Source organism: Lynx rufus, unplaced genomic scaffold (assembly GCF_022079265.1).
Source record: "Lynx rufus isolate CCGP_SWC_20201006 ecotype Redwood Valley unplaced genomic scaffold, mLynRuf1.p SCAF_9, whole genome shotgun sequence".
NCBI classification, from domain to species: Eukaryota; Metazoa; Chordata; class Mammalia; order Carnivora; family Felidae; genus Lynx; species Lynx rufus.
Genome location: NW_025814897.1, coordinates 14690804 through 14708396, shown reverse-complemented (window position 1 = coordinate 14708396; position 17593 = coordinate 14690804). Strand labels below are relative to the sequence as shown.

The following is a 17593-nucleotide window of genomic DNA, read 5'->3' as shown; positions in this document are numbered from 1 at the left end:
GCAGAGGCTTGGGGGCCCCGAGGCTCCGGGACCTGGCCAACAGCAGCACCAGGCAGGTGTTTAGAGTTTAGGGAATTTCCTGGGTAGATGGTGCAGGGCACATTTCCATCCTGGGTCTACATCCAGAGAGAGCTGGGTGCGAAGTCCAGTCCTGCCTCTAATTTGCTGAGAGACCAGATACCTAGGGCAAATTCATTCTACTCTCTCCAACTTCCTCATGTGTGAGATGGCAGGGAGGAGAGCCTGGAGGGGTTGATCCCAGTGTCCCTCTCAGCTTGGGTCCCACACAGGCTCTATGACTCAGGGCCCATCGTCGGTGACCTGGTGTTGGAGGTCCCGGGCCTCCCGAGAGGACCCGTGGAGGACACTGCTGCCAACGCCGGTGAGCACACAGTTTGCGTTCACAGGACTCCCCCGGGGTCCTCCGACGACCCCGGCCATTTCTGTCTCCATTTTACTGAGAGGAAACCGAGGCTCAGAGAGATTACATAACTGGCTTGCGATCCTTCTCCAGGATTTTGCAAGTTGGAGGAGGAAGGAAGTGAGAAACCAGGTCTCCTGCCGCCTCCTACTCCAGAGGTCTTTCCCCCTGCACCGGTGACCCCTGAAGGCTGGTATCCATTCTCACCGTGTGTGATAGAACATAAGCTCGAACAAGGCAAAGATATATATGGATTCAATTTAAGAGACTGTCCTTGGTTCTGACATTATGCCCTTTTGTGGGCTGTTAAAAAAAAAAAATCATTTCTTTTTTGCGGAGCTGGTCCTGGTAGACGGGGGTCTGGGTGGGTGGCTAGGGCAGTGGGTAACGTTTTTACATGACAGAAATCAAGAGCTGGCAACTCGCAGTTGGTCTCTAGAATTCATTTGGAAATGCCAGGTCTTCAAAATCTCAGTCTGGGAGCCACTGAGCCCTCCCTCTACACTCTCCCCAGGCCACTCCCTGGCTCCACGGGTCCCCTTAGGCTAAGGGTTTGGGAGGTCTGGAAGAGCCTGGAGAGAGGTATGCTGACCTGCTGGGACAAAATAGGAAACAGGGTGTTGGTGGGAAGACCGTCTGCTGCCTTTGCAGGGGAAGGGCAGGGCGGGTGCAAAATAATCTCCTTGGAATGCAAGGGGACGGTGGGGAGGGCATCTCCTGAGTGGAGGAGTCCCGGCCATCCCTGGCCAGCTGGTGTCTCTTGCCTCCTTCCCTCCTCTCCCCGGCTGCACTGGCACGACAGACACTGGAGGGCACATATCCCCCTCCCCCTCAGGAGAAGGGATGGGTCCAGATGACCCCGACCCTGAGGACCTGCGAGCCTGCAACCACCCCGTGGCCCCCGCCTGAACCCTTGATCCCTGGCCCTGCAGCCCCCGCAGCTTCCTGTTTGCCCACTCTATTTGTCCGGCCCCAGGGACAGAGCTGATCCTTGAACTCTAAGTTCCACATCGCCAGGACCAGTGAGCAGCAGCAAGGCCTGGGCTGGGCTTATCAGCCTCCCAGCCCAGCCCCTGCCTGGAGACATAAATAGGCTAGGAGAGCTGGCAGCTCAGAGACGGCTGGAGCCCTTGAGGTAAGTGCTGCCATCTGAGGCTCGGGGGTCCTGGCTCCAGACTGTCCCCATGCTGGGACTCTGGGTTCTGAGACCCTCTCCCACTCTGTCCTGCCCCCACCCCTGGCTAAAATGAGCGGGAGAACACTGGGCCCCTCCACGCTAGAGGCCTGCCCCGCTCAGCCCGGGACCCTCTTCTCCTCCAGGTCACCCACGTCCCTTCAGGATGAAAGCCGTGGTGCTGACCTTGGCCGTGCTCTTCCTCACGGGTAGGTACCCCGTGCCCCCCAACTTAGGAAGCCAGCCTTTGGCAGAGGGCCCTTCTCCCTAAGTCCCTGTGGGCCACCCTCCTGGGCACAGGGAGCAGGATTTCTCACCCCCTCTTCCCTGCCTCCAAGCCTGGCATTTCAGCGCCGATCCTGGTCCAGAGCAGGCCTGATCTGGGTCTCCCCTCTCACCCGCAGGGAGCCAGGCTCGGCATTTCTGGCAGCAAGATGACCCCCAGTCACCTTGGGACCGAGTGAAGGATTTAGTTACCGTGTACGTGGATGCAGTCAAAGACGGCGGCAGAGAGTATGTGGCCCAGTTTGAAGCCTCTGCCTTGGGAAAACAGCTGAAGTAAGGACCCAGCCTGGGGCCATGGGCAGGGGCAGGGGTTGCGCTTTCTGGGGGACAGAGAGGCCTGTGGGAAGATGTAGCCACAATGGCCGGATCACCTATTTCATGGGCCCCATAGAAGGCCTGAAACACAGGAATGGGATCCCCCAAATGCCCATCATCTCAGAACTCATTTTAGGGAGAATAATATGTGGTAGTGCCGTAGCAAGGGGCAGATCTGTGCTGCCGGCTCAGCAATCACAGCGCCTTTTGCCTGCAAGTGTAACCCAGCCCCTTCCCGTTCTTAGCTACCTGCCCCGCTCCTGCCCAGCAACAGGGGTGGCCGTCTTCAGAGACGACGACGGCCTGGGAGTGTGGAGACGAGGTCCTTGAGGCCCAGCTTTGGGGCCAGGCAAGACTGGGCAGCAAGCCCGGCTTCGTCTCTTACTAACTCCTCAGTCCGTCAAGTACAACGGGACGCGGCGGCGATGGGAGCACGGCGGGCTGCCCTGGCGGGGACCGTGTGTAGGGCAAGCTAGGCCGGGCTCTGGCCCCCGGGCTGCGGGACGTCGACAGGTGCCGCTCGGGGCTCACCGCAGGCGGCCCCGGGGCTGGCCCGGGGTGCCCCGGCAGGGAGGCCACCCCTGAGCCCCTCGCTCTCCCCGCCCCACCCCTTCAGCCTGAAACTCCTAGACAACTGGGACACCTTGGGCAGCACGGTCACCAAGCTGCGCGAGCAGATCGGCCCGGTCACCCAGGAGTTCTGGGATAACCTGGAGAAGGAGACGGAGGTGCTGAGGCAGGAGATGAGCAAGGATCTGGAGGAGGTGAAGCAGAAGGTGCAGCCCTACCTGGACGACTTCCAGAAAAAGTGGCAAGAGGAGGTGGAGCTGTACCGCCAGAAGGTGGCGCCGCTGGGCACGGAGCTGCGCGAGGGCGCGCGCCAGAAGCTGCAGGAGCTGCACGAGAAGCTGAGCCCGCTGGGCGAGGAGCTGCGCGACCGCGCGCGCACCCACGTGGACGCGCTGCGCGCGCAGCTGGCCCCCTACAGCGACGAGCTGCGCGAGCGCCTGGCCGCGCGGCTGCAGGCGCTCAAGGAGAGCGGCGGCGCCAGCCTGGCCGAGTACCACGCCAAGGCCAGCGAGCACCTGAGCACGCTCAGCGAGAAGGCCAAGCCCGCGCTGGAGGACCTCCGCCAGGGCCTGCTGCCCGTGCTGGAGAGCTTCAAGGTCGGCTTAATGGCCATCGTCGACGAGGCCACCAAGAAGCTGAACGCTCAGTGACGCGCCCGGGACCAGAGGGGGGCCGCCTCGGGCTCCCCTGGCCTTCGATCGAGTTCTTAGAATAAACGTTTTCAAAGCGGAACGCCCGTGTTGGGCTGCATTGTTTTGTTTTGTTTTTGTGTTTGTTGAAGCTTCAGTTGTGATTTTTAAACAATAAAATGTGCTCCAAAAAACTATCAATTCTTTTTTGGGGGGAGAATGGGAACGGGGTGCGGGCGGCGGAGGGGACGTCACCGCGCCAGGGCCTCTGACCAGGGGACAGGGAGCCGAAGCCCATCAGCTCGGAACCTGGGCCCCTCAGGGTCCTCATGCGAGGACCCGGCCGCTAGGAGTGAGGTAGTGGATGGAGTCCCCTTCCCGAGGAGGCCCAAACAGAGAGGACCAGGCAAGGTGACAGACAATCCAACGCTGAGTAACCTGAAAACTCCTCATGCGAGAAGAACCGCAGCCCTATTGGAGGAGGGTCAGGAAACAGGGCTGGCTTTGCTGGGAGAAGTGGGCTCCAGCCGGGTGGGGAGTGTCACCCCCCCCCCCACACCACACACACACACACACACACACACACACACACACACAGGCCAGGCCAGGAGCCCCGCCAGCACTCTGGCCCTAGGTGGGCTGGGGTGGGCCTCAAGGAGCCCCTGGGGCTGGAAGGATTAGGGACGTGCTCAAACAAAGAGCTTAGCCTTTGCTCCTTCCTTCTTGATGAATTCCAAAAACGAAAAAACAGACGCTTCCCTTTTCTTTTTTTCACAAGGGCAGCATGCCACTCCTCAGGGTCCCGCCCTTTCCAGAAGCAGCGGATGTTTCCTCCAGCACAGCTGTGTAAACCAGCCCTCCCCACCGCGGGGCTCCAAGCCTGACTCAGAACAATAACCCCCACCTGATTACAGGTAATTAGCCCACTTTTATTTCTAAGATGCATTCATATCCGTCATCTCACTGCATCCTCCCCCAAATCCTGGGTAGACCGCCGCTACATCCATGATACTGATGACAAAGCTGAACCCGGAAGTCACAGGCCAGGGCTGAAGAGCTGGATGGGTTCGGTAACCCTTTTCAGACGCATTCTGGGTCGTTTTTTAAAAAAACGTGTGGTCAGGCACTCGAGTTCACACGGCTGTGCACAGGCGCATGCACGTTCTCAAGCGCACACTCCTATGCGCAGCCGGCCCCCTCTTCACACTCAGGTACTTACCCCCATGTGCGTGCCCAGATTCACAGATCAGAGATCTGGGCAGTGCCCTGATGGAACTTTCCCTGCCGTCTCCCCACGGGGCCTTTTGCCCCCTGCCTCTCCCCCCATCTCCAGCGCGTCTTGCAAACTTCTGGGTAAAGCGGTGGGCTTTTTAGTTCCTAGCCATCAAGAGCCGTAATAGGTGTCAAGCCCAGATCTGGGTGAGAACACTTTCCAGGTGTGGGTGCTGGGATCCCTGGCCCGGCTGGGCCAGAAGAAAAGCTCAGGTGGATTTCCAAAGGGAGAGCAGATGTCTCCACACGGGGCCGGAGGTGCTGATGTCAGCCAGATGTGCCAAAGAGCCTCCTGACACCCAGCGGAGGAGTAACGAAGTGTTTTTCTGTGTCAGCTGAGCAGAATATGAGCAGCTGATCTGAGCTTCAGGTCCAGCTCCGCCATTGGCTGATTCTATGACATTGGGCAAGTGCCTTCACCTTTCTGAACCTCAGTTTTTTCCTTGGAAGAGCGAGGGCCTGCCCAAGTAGTCTGTGGTTCTGGGACTCCCTGACGTGAACATCTGTTGGGGGGTGGGGGCACAAGGGAAACAGCCTCTGTTGGGTAACTTTGGGTTCCTTCTTAGTTCCTGAGACGCCGGATTCCCCCCGGCTCCAATTCTGGTCCCAAGGGGAAATCAGCTCAGCCTAGAGCAACAAGGATGACCATTTACAAGGTACTTTGATGTGCCAGGTGCTCTGCGCAGCCTCATTCATTCATTCATTCATTCAACCAATCTACAGTGGAGGTGGCATTGTTGCACCCACTTAACAGATAAGAAACTAAGGCTGATATAAAATGATGGCCCCCAAACCACAGCCTAGTTGTATCTTATTCCAGCCACTCCCCGTCAGCCTCCTTCCCTCAAGTGTGGCTGAGAGGGCCAGGCGGCCCGGGTAGCGCGAGTCAGCTCCACAGAGCTCCACGGACAGCAGTGACAGCTCTGATGAAGGATGGCACAAAGATGCCAGGCACGGTGCCTGGCACAGATCACACACTCAAGTCATGTTGTACAGCATCTGACAGTTTATCAAAGTGTTGTCGGACCTCTTACCCCATCTTCTCCTCCACACAAGCCTGTGGAAGCAGAGTTCTCCTGCCTCCGTGTGATGAGGAAACTTGGGCCCAGACACCACCCGACTGCTAACGGGCACGTAGGGCCCTGGCCCCAGGCCGGCTGAGTGGGACGCAGCCCAGCGCCCACCCACAGAAGAGCCCTGGCCCATTTCCACGCCCGAACACACATGGCACGCGTGGGACGTCCCACTCGCGGCAGCTTCTCATCCAGTTTTATTGGCAGGGCAGGAGGCTTGGGGGCGGGCCAGGTCTGGGGTGGGGCGGAAGGTGAGAATGCCGTCACTTTCAAGCGACTTTTGGGATGGCCCAAGGAGCCAGCGGGCTGGATGGGCAGGAAGACATGGTGCGTCAAGGTCTCACTTGGCTTCAGAGGCTGGCGTCGGTGTGACGGCAAAGGTCGAATCCCAGAACCCAGAGAACTTGCCTGTAAGCGTGCTCCAGTAGTCTTTCAGGGAGCTGAAGCGACCGGTCATCCAGGCCCTGAGGTAGTTAAATCAGTAAGGGGAAGCAATGGAAGTGGGGGTAAGAGCTCACGTGAAGGCGGCGGGGCCCCTGCCGTATCCCCACTGCCTCTCCACCCTCCCCCTCAACCTCCTCCAGCAACGCCCCTGACACCTCAGGCCAAGACCCTTTCTGCTGTCACCTCAGGCAGAAGAGATGCTGGAGGGGGTGATGGGACCCTAGCACAAGTCCAGCTTGTTTCTCCAGGGTGGGGCAGACCTCGGGTCACCATGGGTCTGAGGCCAGCTGGAGGGGAGTGGTTGAGTGGGAGATTTGTAAAGCCTGGGCTGTCATTCTATTTGAGGCAAATGATGCCCGCCAGGGTTGCACAACCCAGTGGCTCCGAGTGGGGTGGGGCAGAGGGAAGCAGTCTCTCTTTTGGAAAATCCTCAGAGGATGAATTAGCTGTGTGAACTGGGCGGCGGGGGGGCGGAGGGTGGGGGGGGTCCCTTAACCTCTCTGAGCCTCCATTTTCTCATGTGCAAAATGGCACAAACAATACCCACTCCACAGCCGGTTCTGAGGACTGTGAAATTCTGTGAGCGCCTCAGCTATGTGAATGCTGGCCAATTCGCAGTGGAGGTGCGGAAGGGAGCAGGAGAGAAGAGAGGACTAGAAGGCAGGGCAGGATGGGAGAGGAAGCACAGACTTCTGTTCACACGGGCCCCAAGTCTTGGCACAAGGCAGGAAGACAAAGACACACACACACACACCCACACACACACACACACACACACACACCAGGCTGAAAATTGGATTGGGTGGGACCTCCCAGCCAACCTCCACCAGAAAAAGGGAGTGGGAGCAAGAGCTAACAGGGCCTTCCTTAGAGCCGTGCAGAGAGCCTGGAGAAGGGAGGGCCCACAAAGGGAGAAGAGGCCAGGAGGAGATGAGGGGAAGGAAGGCTACAGCCCGCCTCCATCTCTCCAGCCCGAGAAAGCCCCGTGAGGGCCCCGTTCCATAGACCAGAGCATGGAGGCTCCGAGAGGCACAGGTCCCGGTGGGTGTGGGCAAGCCACAGCCCCACTGCCCGGGCTCTGCTGAGTCAGGGGCGGGAGGGAGCCCAGAGCCGGCACCGAGCACCGAGACGTGAGGGTGTACCTGGCCTGCTGGGCCACCGGGAACTCCCGCACGGTGGTCAGTGTGTCCTGGGCGGTCTTGGTGGCATGCTGGACGTAACCCTGCATAAGGCCCAGAAGGGAGGGGTCCTCCCCCTCTGTAGCTCCTGCCGGGAGAGCGGGGTGGAGTGAGATAGACTGGCCTCTGGGGAGCCCTTCGCCTCCGCCCAGCCACCGGCCAGGGTGTGGGATCCTCAAGCCATTCCCAGGTCCTCCAGGCAGACGGCTGCCCGCCCCTCCCTATCCCTAGCCCTGTCCCCACGAGCTGCTTACGGGCAGAGGCCAGGAGCACCAGGAGGGCAGTGACGAGAAGGACCCGGGACTGCATGGCACCTCTGTCCTGCGGGGAAGTGTCTTGAGAGGGGTACCCCAAGCCCCCCACCTCTGGTCCTCGCTGGGGAGGTGGTGTGGCCCCTGCCGTGGATCCTGAGCTGGGTCAAGCCAGGAGGAGAGAGGGCCTGCTGCCAGCTAACACGGCAGGTGAAGGGCTTTCAGCCAGGGGCCTCGGGCAGAGCCAGGCTGGGAGAGAGCGCGGGGCCGAGGGCCGGAGCAGAAAACCCACCAGACCAGGAATCAAGGCACCCGGGTTCTGGCCTGGTTCCTGCCACTAACACGTTGTGTGACTTGGGGTAGATTCCTGTCCCTCTCTGGGCCTCGGTTTTTCTGTCTGGGGTCTAAGGCTTCTTCCAGTCCTAAACACAGAGTGAGGGAAAGTGCACGGATTTGGAGCCAGTTCCGGTCCTGCTGTGAGCAAGTGCCCTGCCTTCCATGAGCCTCGGTTTCCCCCAGTGTGCAACTAGAGGTGCTGGCTGCTTCTCTAGCCCCGGGGCTTCCTTGGCTCCAGCAAGCTCTTCTCCAGTCTGTGCTGGCCGGTCTGGGCAGGGACCGTCCTCTGCCCCTCGCCATCCTGCCTCTCCTTTCTCCCTCACCCTCCTCCTCCCCAGGGGGCATTACCTGGAGCAGCGGTTTCTTGGGATGAACTGAGCAGGCAGACCCGAGGGTTCTGACCTGGTTTATATTGTCTCCAGGGCAGCGGACACAGAGGGCCCAGTGAGCTGGGCAAAGGTCACCTGCTGATCAGTCTAGACCAGGGCCCGAGGCAGGGTGCCCAGACGCAGCCAGGCTTGCTGGGAGAGTTGGGAAATCTCTAGGTGCCGCGGTGACCACACTGGTCTCTTGCCACCCCTGCAGCCCAGAGGGGCTCAGGGACTAGGCATACCCCATTTCCTCCAAGCGGCCTGGCTCCCCAGGGAGAGGTAGGGGAAAGGCATTAGGGGAGAAGCCAGGGGTCTCTGGGCCACCGCAGCCCTTCACACATGCCTTTCAGGTCCCTCCCCGCCCCCCGCCCCCTGGGCCCTGGAAACAGCCTGGAAGGGGTGGGGGCTGGATTGAGAAGGTGATGGGCTTCTTCAGGCTTGAGAACAACTCAGTATTGGGGTGGGGTGTCGGGAGTGAAGTCACCGAAGACCTATGGGCAGAGGCTTGTGTGGGGAGGGGAGACACAGTTGACTCCACACAGCCCCCTCCCCTGCATCGACGTCTCTTCTCCAGGAGCCTCTCCAGCTGAGCCCAGGGCAGGGGGTGGTGGGAGAACAGCACAGGCTGCTCTGAGCCCAAGGCCTTTCCCCCCTCCTCCTCCCCTTGCCCTCTGGACCCACTGATAACATTTCCTGGGGCAGGAGCTGGGGTTCCAGGCTTGGGCCTTCCCCAGACAGCGACAACTGGGACTGATTGCCAGCACTGAGCACCTCTCACCTCGGGCCTTGGTTTCCTCAGCTTTGAAATGGCAGCCCTCAGAGCCCCCTGGCTGGGAGGGGAGCTGGAACGAACCGAGTTTGTGGTGAGGCCAGTTCGGTGGGGAGAGGGGACAGAGGAGTTCTGCAGGGGCTGTCCAGGAGAGGACTCGGCCTTACCTTCCTCGGGGTAAGGTGGCCCTGGGCCCGCAACAGGAGCCATAACCTGGATCAGGGAGGCTAATAAGACTTTGAAGCCAAGAAATCCCAGGTTCAAACGATGCCTGTGACTCTTAAGTCATATGACCCAGGAACAGAGACCTAATACCTCACAGCCTCAATTTGCTCCTCTTGTAAAAGGGGATAGAATGCTGGTACGCCAAGAGTTGTGGTACAAAGTAAATGAGGCATGTACAAAGCAACTGGTTCATGGAACAGGCTTGATAAATCTCTTTCTTCCTCCCAAACACCTTGTCTATCCCTAGACAGCATAGTCTGAAGGCAGGAGGAAATAGGGCTTTTGAAAGCAGGCAGCCATCTTCTCAGGAAGAAGCAACTAACTCCATGGTGTGAAATCAGAGGCCTGAGAAAGAGGCCTGGCTCCACCCTCAGAATTCTTTGTTTGCTAAGACTTGACCTTTCTCCATTAGAAGTTCATTCCTTTGACTTAGATCTTGTATTCTGTTAAAATGCAAATAGATTTCTATGAAGTAGATATTAACGATCCCATCTGGTAGATGAGAGACCTAAGGCTCAAAGGGGTAGAGATGTCCCCGAGTACATACAGCACATCACTGGTAGAGCTGGAAACCAGAATCCAGGTCTTCAAATACCAGTACTGGTGCTAGGCAGCTTGGAGCGATGAGACCCTTGGAGATTTATCATTCACTCAGACCTTAGAGTAAATCAGTTTCAGATCTCTTCCTGAGCACAGATTTTGGTGATGGGGTGGGGAGGAAAGGAAGCTGATCAGGTCACTGAAGGATCTGCGCACCGGGGAGGGTAGACAGCAACTTGTGCCCATGTCACTCTTCTGTTCTGGCCTGTCCCTCGGCCCCAGAGGTGAAGGCCACAGTGGGAATCCAGGTTCCAGGCTGGGTCAGAGTACAAAGTCCTCTGCGCCTGCTAGAATGGGCTGGCTGGATCCCTTGGCCCTGGACCCTCCAACTCTCTTTCCCTGTGTGTGGAGGGTCTGGAGGAACCTGTCCTCTCTCTCACATGTAGCAATGGGCCCCCTGAGGCCAGGGAGGTCAGAAGATGGGGGCAGAGAGACCCAGCAGGGTCGTGCTGAGCTGGGCAGAGAACCCAGGTGTGTGGGCCCATGCAGCAGGGGTGTGGCATGCCATGAGTCCTGGGACTTTTCCTCTTTCAAAGGGCTTGGCACAATTGAGTGCCCCTCCTGACAGCTCTGGCTTGGGTCTCAGTAGGGCTATCTCGGGAGGGGCCCTCTCAGGGGCCAGCCTAAGCTGCCTCGCTCTCCTTTCTCTCTCTCTCTCTCTCTCCATCCCACGCTGGCTCCCCTGGGATGAGGTGGCTGCTCTGGGCCTGGCCCGCAGACTGGCTGTAAGGAGTCACCAGTGGTGGTAAGGAGGGGGCGGGAGGGAGGCTTGAGCAGCTGGGGCCAAAACTGGTCCCCTAGGGCTAGGCTGATACCTCACTAGCTTCCTTGCGTCTGGGCGAGGCTTAGCACAGAATCCTCTGTGATCCATGCCCCTGCCATTAGGCTGGATGGGGAGCCCCGATTCAGCCCTGCCAGCCGGAGGATCTGGTTCCCCATGCCTCTCCATGCTGGAAGTTCCTCCTATTATCCCACCCAGATCCTTCCTGCAACAACAACAGGAGCTACCCCTCTTTAATTCTGCCCTGTGGGGAGGGCCAGAGTGGAGCATCTGTGGGGAATATGTCCATGTGACTTGCCTGTCTCTGGCTGGTCTTGAGCTCTCCCCTCCTGACTCTGAGCTCTGGGCTGACCCCTGGTTTTGTCCCTGTGGGGTGGACAGGAGGGTGGCCGTAATGCTGGACTTTCAACCTCATTGTGTTACCAACCATTAGGGCCGTCTATTGCACACACAAGGAGAGCGAGGCTCAGAGAGGCACGTGATGTGCCCAGCATCACATGGGCCCCCTGTGTCCACCCATGGGGCCGTCTCTTGTCTCATAGGGTCAGGTCCTGCAGGAGAGGCCAGCATCTGTGCCCAAAGAGAACCAGAGGCCCAGCTGGAGGCCGAGCCCGCAGCTCCAACTCTGTAAGACTGGACACTCGTTCTTCCCCTGTTCCTGGTGCAAATCTGTTTACAGACTGATGCAAAACGTGCTCACTGACTTGGGGAAACATATGCATTCAGTAATGGCATCCACCCACGACATGTCAGGAAGCAGCACACCCGCCTCGTGGTTGTGGCTGTCGCACAGGCCGGCACCGGTCCCTTAGCGAGATGCCTTAGCTTTGTGCCCACAGACAGCTGAAGTGTTTGCACACTTATGTGAATCTGTGCACGTCCTGGCAGATGCTCTCAGACATGCTCAGCGGGGTACAGACACTCCCAGTGTGTGTACGCCCAGGCAAGTGAGACAGGACCTGTCACATGCTGGTGGCACCTGTTGTTCACACTCCAAGTCCAAGAGGTCAGGCCGCAGCTGAGATGTTCTTGGTGACTCATTGCTCTTTTCATCTCTGGCCCCGGGGGAAGGGATGGGGGCACTGAGCACTGACCTTTGCACCCACCCGAGACTGGACTGTGCCTGACTGGGGAGCAGGAACAGGAGCGATAGGCCAGTGTGGCAGGGAGGTAAGGCTTGCAGGGTGAAATGTGGCTAGTGCTGTTCCTAGACACTGTTCCCAGCGTGACACACTGTCTCACTGATTCCTCATTATTCTACGCCCAGCTGAGGCAGCTGAGACTCAGAGAGATTAGGAGATTTTCCCGAGGTCACGTGGACAGTAAGTGGGAAGCCCAGACGCAAACCCATGGAGTCCGACTCCAGAATCTGAGCCCTTCACAACTACCGCAAGATAGGGACAGCTGTCCAGGAAGGCGGGGCTCCCTGAGACTGGAGGCGACCGCGGGCAGTATGGGGACACGGCAGGGCACAAGAGGCTGAAGGCCTTAGCTGTCTTTAATCCCATGAGACATCAAGCCACCTCTGGAGTATGAAAAATGGAGGCCCGATAAATCAGGGTTAACACAACTGTGGCTGTCGTGATGGCGGGTGGCCAGGAGTCCACCCGCGTGTCGGGCCCTGTGCTCTCGGATCAGAGCCAACAGTGCAGTGGGAATGAGTTTCCTCTCACAGTCACTGCAGGTGGCATGGTCTAGCAGAGGGGCCCATGCAGAGCAGGCCGCGTTGTCTTCTTGGTGGATGGCTTTCTGTAATCGTGTGTATGGCCTCATTGTAGAGAACGATAGAAGTCTCCTAGAAGACCTCCTGCCCCCATCCCCCGGCCCCCAGTGAGAAGTCCCCTAAGAGGCTCAGGTCCTGAGATTCAGCACAGGCTGACTGCTCCCACCCAGGGAGTGTGGCTAAGCTTGGGAGCCATTTCCCCTGCATCGTACCCCACCTTGGTGATCCCTAGAGGGCTGGGCCTGACTCTGCCCTCTCTCTGGAGGGATGAGCATTCTACTGGACCCCCTGCCAGGGCCCCAATCAGGAAAACAAGGTTATTATTAATAACAACAACGACTGTGTAGTGCTTATTCTGAGCCAGGCGCTGCACCCATTGCACGAACAACAGCTCATCTATTATGCCCAGCAACCCCGTGTTCAAAGGAGAAACTGAGGCTCAGAATTTGGCCAAGTTGAGTCACTAGGCCAAGGTGGCACAGCTGGGCAGCAGCGGGACATGAAGCACACTTAAAATCAACCCCTTCAAGGGGTGCCTGGGTGGCTCAGTTGGTTGGGCGTCTGACTTCAGCTTAGGTCATGACCTCGCGGTTTGTGAGTTTGAGCCCTGCATCGGGCTCTGTGCTGACAGCTCAGAGCCTGGAGCCTGCTTCAGATTCTGTGTCTCCCTCTCTCTCTGCCCTTCCCCTGTTTGTGTTCTCTCTCTCTCTCTCTCTCCCCCTCAAAAATGAATTAAAAAAAATTTTTTTTAATTAACCCTTTCAATACGGGGTTCTGCCCACTCCACCGACCTGCCCACTCGCCCTCCTCCTGGGCGCACCTTGACCAGAGCTCTGGATCTTAGCTTGCTGTCCCCGTGACCCTGGATGTCCTAGTCTAGTGTCTGGTGCTCTGAGATGGAGTCAGTTTGCGAAATGTGTGGGGCGGGGGGACTCTTTCCCCTGAGGCAGACAGAGGAGGTGTGAACTTTACTCCCCAAACCTGGCTCAGATCCAGAATTGTCAGCAGGGCCCCTGGGGCATCAGTCCCTCCCTGGCTCGGGGGTTCCCTGGGCCTCTTGCCTCCCGCAGCTCATGGCTCCCCACCCTCCCTTCATACTGGGTGGGGCATGAGCACAGAACAGCTTCTTCTGACTGCTGCCCAAGCCTCAGTCCACTGCCAGCTTCCACGTTGTCTTAGAGTCACAAAAGTCCAAGAGGCTTCCTGGGAATGTGTCATCTTCCAGCGTGGAGTCACACGGGGGAGGGAGGCGGGGAGGGCAGGCTGGTGGGAGTTTAAATGGCTGGCTGGCTCTGAGTTTTGGTCAGTTCGGACAGCAGCACAGGTGGAGCTGCCTGAGAGCCTCTCCCGTTGCGCCGTCTGATTCCTGATTCCAGAAAGGATCCAGTGCAGCCCGGCGAGAAGCCCAGGATGTTCCTGAGGGCTGTGGTCCTGACCCTGGCCCTAGTGGCTGTCACCGGTGAGTAGGAGCTTCCTCTGGATGGGGCTCTTGGGCAGGACCCTCTGCCGCATCGAGTGGGCAGGATGGAGAGTCGGAGGCCCAGGCGACAGGACGGTTCCAAATGCCTGTCATCCCCCAGTTGGACACAGAAGGCTGCCCACTTGCCACTCGGTTCACAGGAGGGCTGGCCTATTGAGAATGTTCTGCCTGCTGGCGTGAGTGCCAGCCCAGTTTCTAACTTCCCAGATTCTAACTAGGGAAGCACAGAGGAGGAGATCAGCGGTCAGGCTCCCCCACCATCAGCTGGTCTGCAGCTCAGGGCTGGTGCAGAGGGGCAAGGAAGGAGATAGGTCCTCATGAATCACTGTCTGCTTCCTGCCCAGGTGCCCGGGCTGAGGTCAGTCCCGACCAGGTGGCCACCGTGGTGTGGGACTACTTCAGTCAGCTGAGCAACAATGCCAAGGAAGCCGTGGAACATCTCCAGCAGTCTGAGCTCACCCAGCAGCTCAAGTAAGAAAGACACGACTTGCGGGGTGGGGCTTCTTAAAGGCCATGCAATGCGGCAGCCAAAGGCTGAGCTCAGAGGCAGGAGACCTGGGCTTAGGATGCCCACTGCCCTGCCACTAACTCACCCAGTGGCCCTGAGATCTCTGGATCTGGGATCCACATGCAGACAGGGGGTTGGACTGATAATCCCTAAGGAATCTTCTGCTTTAACCTTCTAGACTGTGCCAAATGGCCACGTCTTAGCATTGAGATGCATGGAAGAAAGGGAGGGAGGGAGATGTCATGGGAGCTGGGTCCTAACACATTCCAGAAAGACGGGCCCCTGGGACATCATGGGAAGGGACGTGGGGATATCTGGGGAGCCTGTGAGGACAGGCACATACAGGGAAACCAGTATTTTGAATCTGTAAAAGACACTGGGAGGGGTCCAGAGCCTAACATCCTATCAATGAATGTGACCTATGTCATAGTGCACCTGTGCTGGGAAGGACTTCAAAGTCTGCCCTTTCTACTTCACAGATAGGGAGGGGAAAGCAAACCCCTGGAGGTCACATGATAGGTGACTCAAGGTCAGGGGGAGACTCAGAGATAAAAAGTAATAACTTAGTCTATTGCATCCACCCTCTCAAACCATGGTCTGCCGCAGGGAAGACCACAGAGCCGAGCTGGGTGAACTCAGTACCCTTGAACACTCACCTGTCTTAGGCAGGTATATAAGGAGACAAGGTCCTGGCACGGAATGCCAAGTGTAACGGTGGCCCTCTTGTGTCCTTCCTCTGTAGTGCCCTCTTCCAGGACAAGCTTGGGCAAGTGAACACCTATGCGGATAACCTGCAGAAGAAGCTCGTGCCCTTCGCCACTGAGCTGCACGAACGCCTGACCAAAGACTCGGAGAAGCTGAAGGAGGAGATTCGGAAGGAGCTGGAGGAGCTGCGGGCACGGCTGCTGCCCCACGCCAACGAGGTGAGCCAGAAAATCGGGGACAATGTGCGCGAGCTGCAGCAGCGCCTGGGGCCGTATGCGGATGAGCTGCGCACCCAGGTCAACACTCACGCCGAGCACCTGCGGCGCCACCTGACGTCCCACGCGCAGCGCATGGAGGCCGTGCTGCGCGAGAACGTGGACAACCTGCAGTCCTCACTGACGCCCTATGCAGATGAGTTCAAGGCCAAGATCGACCAGAACATAGAAGAGCTCAAGGGGCATCTCACGCCCTACGCCGATGAGCTCAAGGTCAAGATCGACCAGAACGTGGAAGAGCTGCGTCGCAGCCTGGCTCCCTACGCGCAGGACGTCCAGGAGAAGCTCAACCACCAGCTCGAGGGGCTGGCCTTCCAGATGAAGAAGAATGCCGAGGAGCTGAAGGCCAAGATCACGGCCAATGCCGACGAGCTGCGGCAGAGCCTGGCGCCGGTGGCCGAGGACGTGCGCGGCAAGCTGAGGGACAACGCCAAGGGACTGCAGGAGTCGCTGGCCCAGCTCAACAGCCACCTGGACCGGCAGGTGGAGGAGTTCCGCCGCAACCTGGGGCCCTACGGCGACACCTTCAACAGAGCCCTGGTGCAGCAGGTGGAGGAGCTCAGGCAGAAGCTGGGCCCCTACGCAGGCGGGATGGAAGACCACCTGAGCTTCCTGGAGAAGGATCTGAGAGACAAGGTCAACTCTTTCTTCAGCACCCTCAAGGAGAAGGAGAACCAGGACATGCCTCTGGCCCTCCCCGAGCAGGAGCAGGCGCCAGGCCCTTTGGAGAGCTGAGCTGTCCCTGGTGCTCCCGCGCTACCAGGAACACCTGCCCTGCCCGGCCACCGGTCTGTCTGTCTGTCCCAAGGCAGTTCTTGTACAAGCTTGAGGACACATGTCCAGTGGAAAGACACACTACCTCTCGCTACTCAATAAAGCTGCTGAGAAACTAGTCCAGTCTGGTCGCAGCGTGTCTTCTCGGCGTTGGTGGGCCTGAGCTGGGTGAAAATCATGGCTTGGCAAAGCTTGGCAGGGGCCGGCAGGGGATACTTTGAGGGACACCAAGGGCTGGGGGGATGAGATTGCAGGAGGGGTGAGGGCAGGGAGTGCTGAGAGGGCTTTCGAGGGTGCTCTAAGGAGAGGTGGAAAAAGATGTCACATGTTATCCAAAGACGAAATATTCACTTAGCCGGCTCTATCCACCCTTTTCATACATGTTCTGACAACGGGGCTCACTCTCTCGTGAGTTCCCAAGTACAAGAGGAATGCTCTGATTTGGTTTGGGGAATCCATCTCTTTATGAGAGGATGTCCAAGATATTTTAAGCAAACGAAAGCCAGGTTCTGGATGTTATGCATTATACAACCCCGTTCAGAAACATATGTATATTTGTATGTGAATGTGTAAGGAGGTAAAAAAAAAAAAAAAAAGTCCGTTAATTCAACAGCTAGACCTAAAATTCTTCTCAGAGAGAGAATTGTATTTGGTACTCCATGTTGGCTGCTAAAGAGGAAACGTTAAGGAATAGGCTGGAAAGAAATGGATTCTGTGCATGCCCCGTACAGGCATTTGAGGCAGTGGTAAATAGTAGGAAAGGAAGGGGGGTTACAGAAGAGAAAATAGGGAATGAGGAATGTCCAGTGGCAGAAAGTTATAATACAGGCATTGCAATAAAGCTGATATTCTGCGCTCCCTAGTGCTAGGTGCTTTTATAAAACACAGTGGAGGGGTGCCTGGGTGGCTCAGTCAGTTAAGCATCTGACTTCAGCTCAGGTCATGATCTCACGGCTTGTCACTTCAAGTCCCATGATGGGCTCTGTGCGGACAGCTCAGAGCCTGGAACCTGTTTCAGATTCTGTCTCTCTCTGCCCCTTCCCCGCTTGTGCACGCTCCCGCCCGTTCCCGCTCAAAAATAAATAAATATCAAAAAAAACAAAAACAGGGGCACCTGGGTGGCTCAGTTGGCTAAGCATCTGACTGTGGCTCAGGTCATGATCTCGCGGTTCATGAGTTCAAGCCCCACGTCGGGCTCTGTGCTGACAGCTCAGAGCCTGGAGCCTGTTTCCGATTCTGTGTCTCCCACTCTCTGCTCCTCCTCCACTCACGTTCTGTCTGTCTGTATGTCTGTCTCTCTCTCTCAAAAATAAACACTGAAACAAAACAACAATAACAACAACAAAATCCCCCAGCCCCCCATGGTATATGTACATTGACTCATATACTCCTCCCAACAAACTGTAACATTGAAGATACAGCAGATAAGGAAAA

At 57.7% G+C, this 17593-nt stretch overlaps 3 protein-coding genes across 3 annotated transcripts; 2 read left to right on the top strand and 1 right to left on the bottom strand.

Moving 5' to 3' along the window:
• The first annotated feature begins 1761 nt into the window (after positions 1 to 1761).
• On the top strand, positions 1762 to 3462 carry APOA1 (apolipoprotein A1). The gene is made up of 3 exons (XM_047070342.1): positions 1762 to 1804; positions 2000 to 2153; positions 2812 to 3462. Exons 1-3 carry the CDS (start codon positions 1762 to 1764, stop codon positions 3413 to 3415), a joined length of 801 nt encoding a protein of 266 aa, XP_046926298.1. The 3' UTR covers positions 3416 to 3462.
• Positions 3463 to 6079: 2617 nt separating this feature from the next.
• APOC3 (apolipoprotein C3) lies at positions 6080 to 7670 on the bottom strand. Its single transcript, XM_047070436.1, has 3 exons — positions 7616 to 7670; positions 7326 to 7449; positions 6080 to 6203 (listed from the first exon to the last, which is right to left on the bottom strand). Exons 1-3 carry the CDS (start codon positions 7668 to 7670, stop codon positions 6080 to 6082), a joined length of 303 nt encoding a protein of 100 aa, XP_046926392.1.
• Positions 7671 to 13827: 6157 nt separating this feature from the next.
• APOA4 (apolipoprotein A4) lies at positions 13828 to 16120 on the top strand. Its single transcript, XM_047070343.1, has 3 exons — positions 13828 to 13876; positions 14242 to 14368; positions 15148 to 16120. Exons 1-3 carry the CDS (start codon positions 13828 to 13830, stop codon positions 16118 to 16120), a joined length of 1149 nt encoding a protein of 382 aa, XP_046926299.1.
• Positions 16121 to 17593: the final 1473 nt, after the last annotated feature.

Excerpts from the sequence above, each read along its gene's own strand:
- APOA1 (XM_047070342.1), top strand. The coding sequence starts at position 1,762 with ATGAAAGCCGTGGTGCTGACCTTGGCCGTGCTCTTCCTCACGG. Across the intron at positions 1,805-1,999 it reads GGCCGTGCTCTTCCTCACGG|GGAGCCAGGCTCGGCATTTC; the intron begins GTAGGTACCCCG and ends TCTCACCCGCAG. Across the intron at positions 2,154-2,811 it reads GCCTTGGGAAAACAGCTGAA|CCTGAAACTCCTAGACAACT; the intron begins GTAAGGACCCAG and ends CCACCCCTTCAG.
- APOA4 (XM_047070343.1), top strand. The coding sequence starts at position 13,828 with ATGTTCCTGAGGGCTGTGGTCCTGACCCTGGCCCTAGTGGCTGTCACC. Across the intron at positions 13,877-14,241 it reads GGCCCTAGTGGCTGTCACCG|GTGCCCGGGCTGAGGTCAGT; the intron begins GTGAGTAGGAGC and ends CTTCCTGCCCAG. Across the intron at positions 14,369-15,147 it reads GAGCTCACCCAGCAGCTCAA|TGCCCTCTTCCAGGACAAGC; the intron begins GTAAGAAAGACA and ends CTTCCTCTGTAG.
- APOC3 (XM_047070436.1), bottom strand. The coding sequence starts at position 7,670 with ATGCAGTCCCGGGTCCTTCTCGTCACTGCCCTCCTGGTGCTCCTGGCC. Across the intron at positions 7,450-7,615 it reads GGTGCTCCTGGCCTCTGCCC|GAGCTACAGAGGGGGAGGAC; the intron begins GTAAGCAGCTCG and ends CTCTCCCGGCAG. Across the intron at positions 6,204-7,325 it reads CCGGTGGCCCAGCAGGCCAG|GGCCTGGATGACCGGTCGCT; the intron begins GTACACCCTCAC and ends TAACTACCTCAG.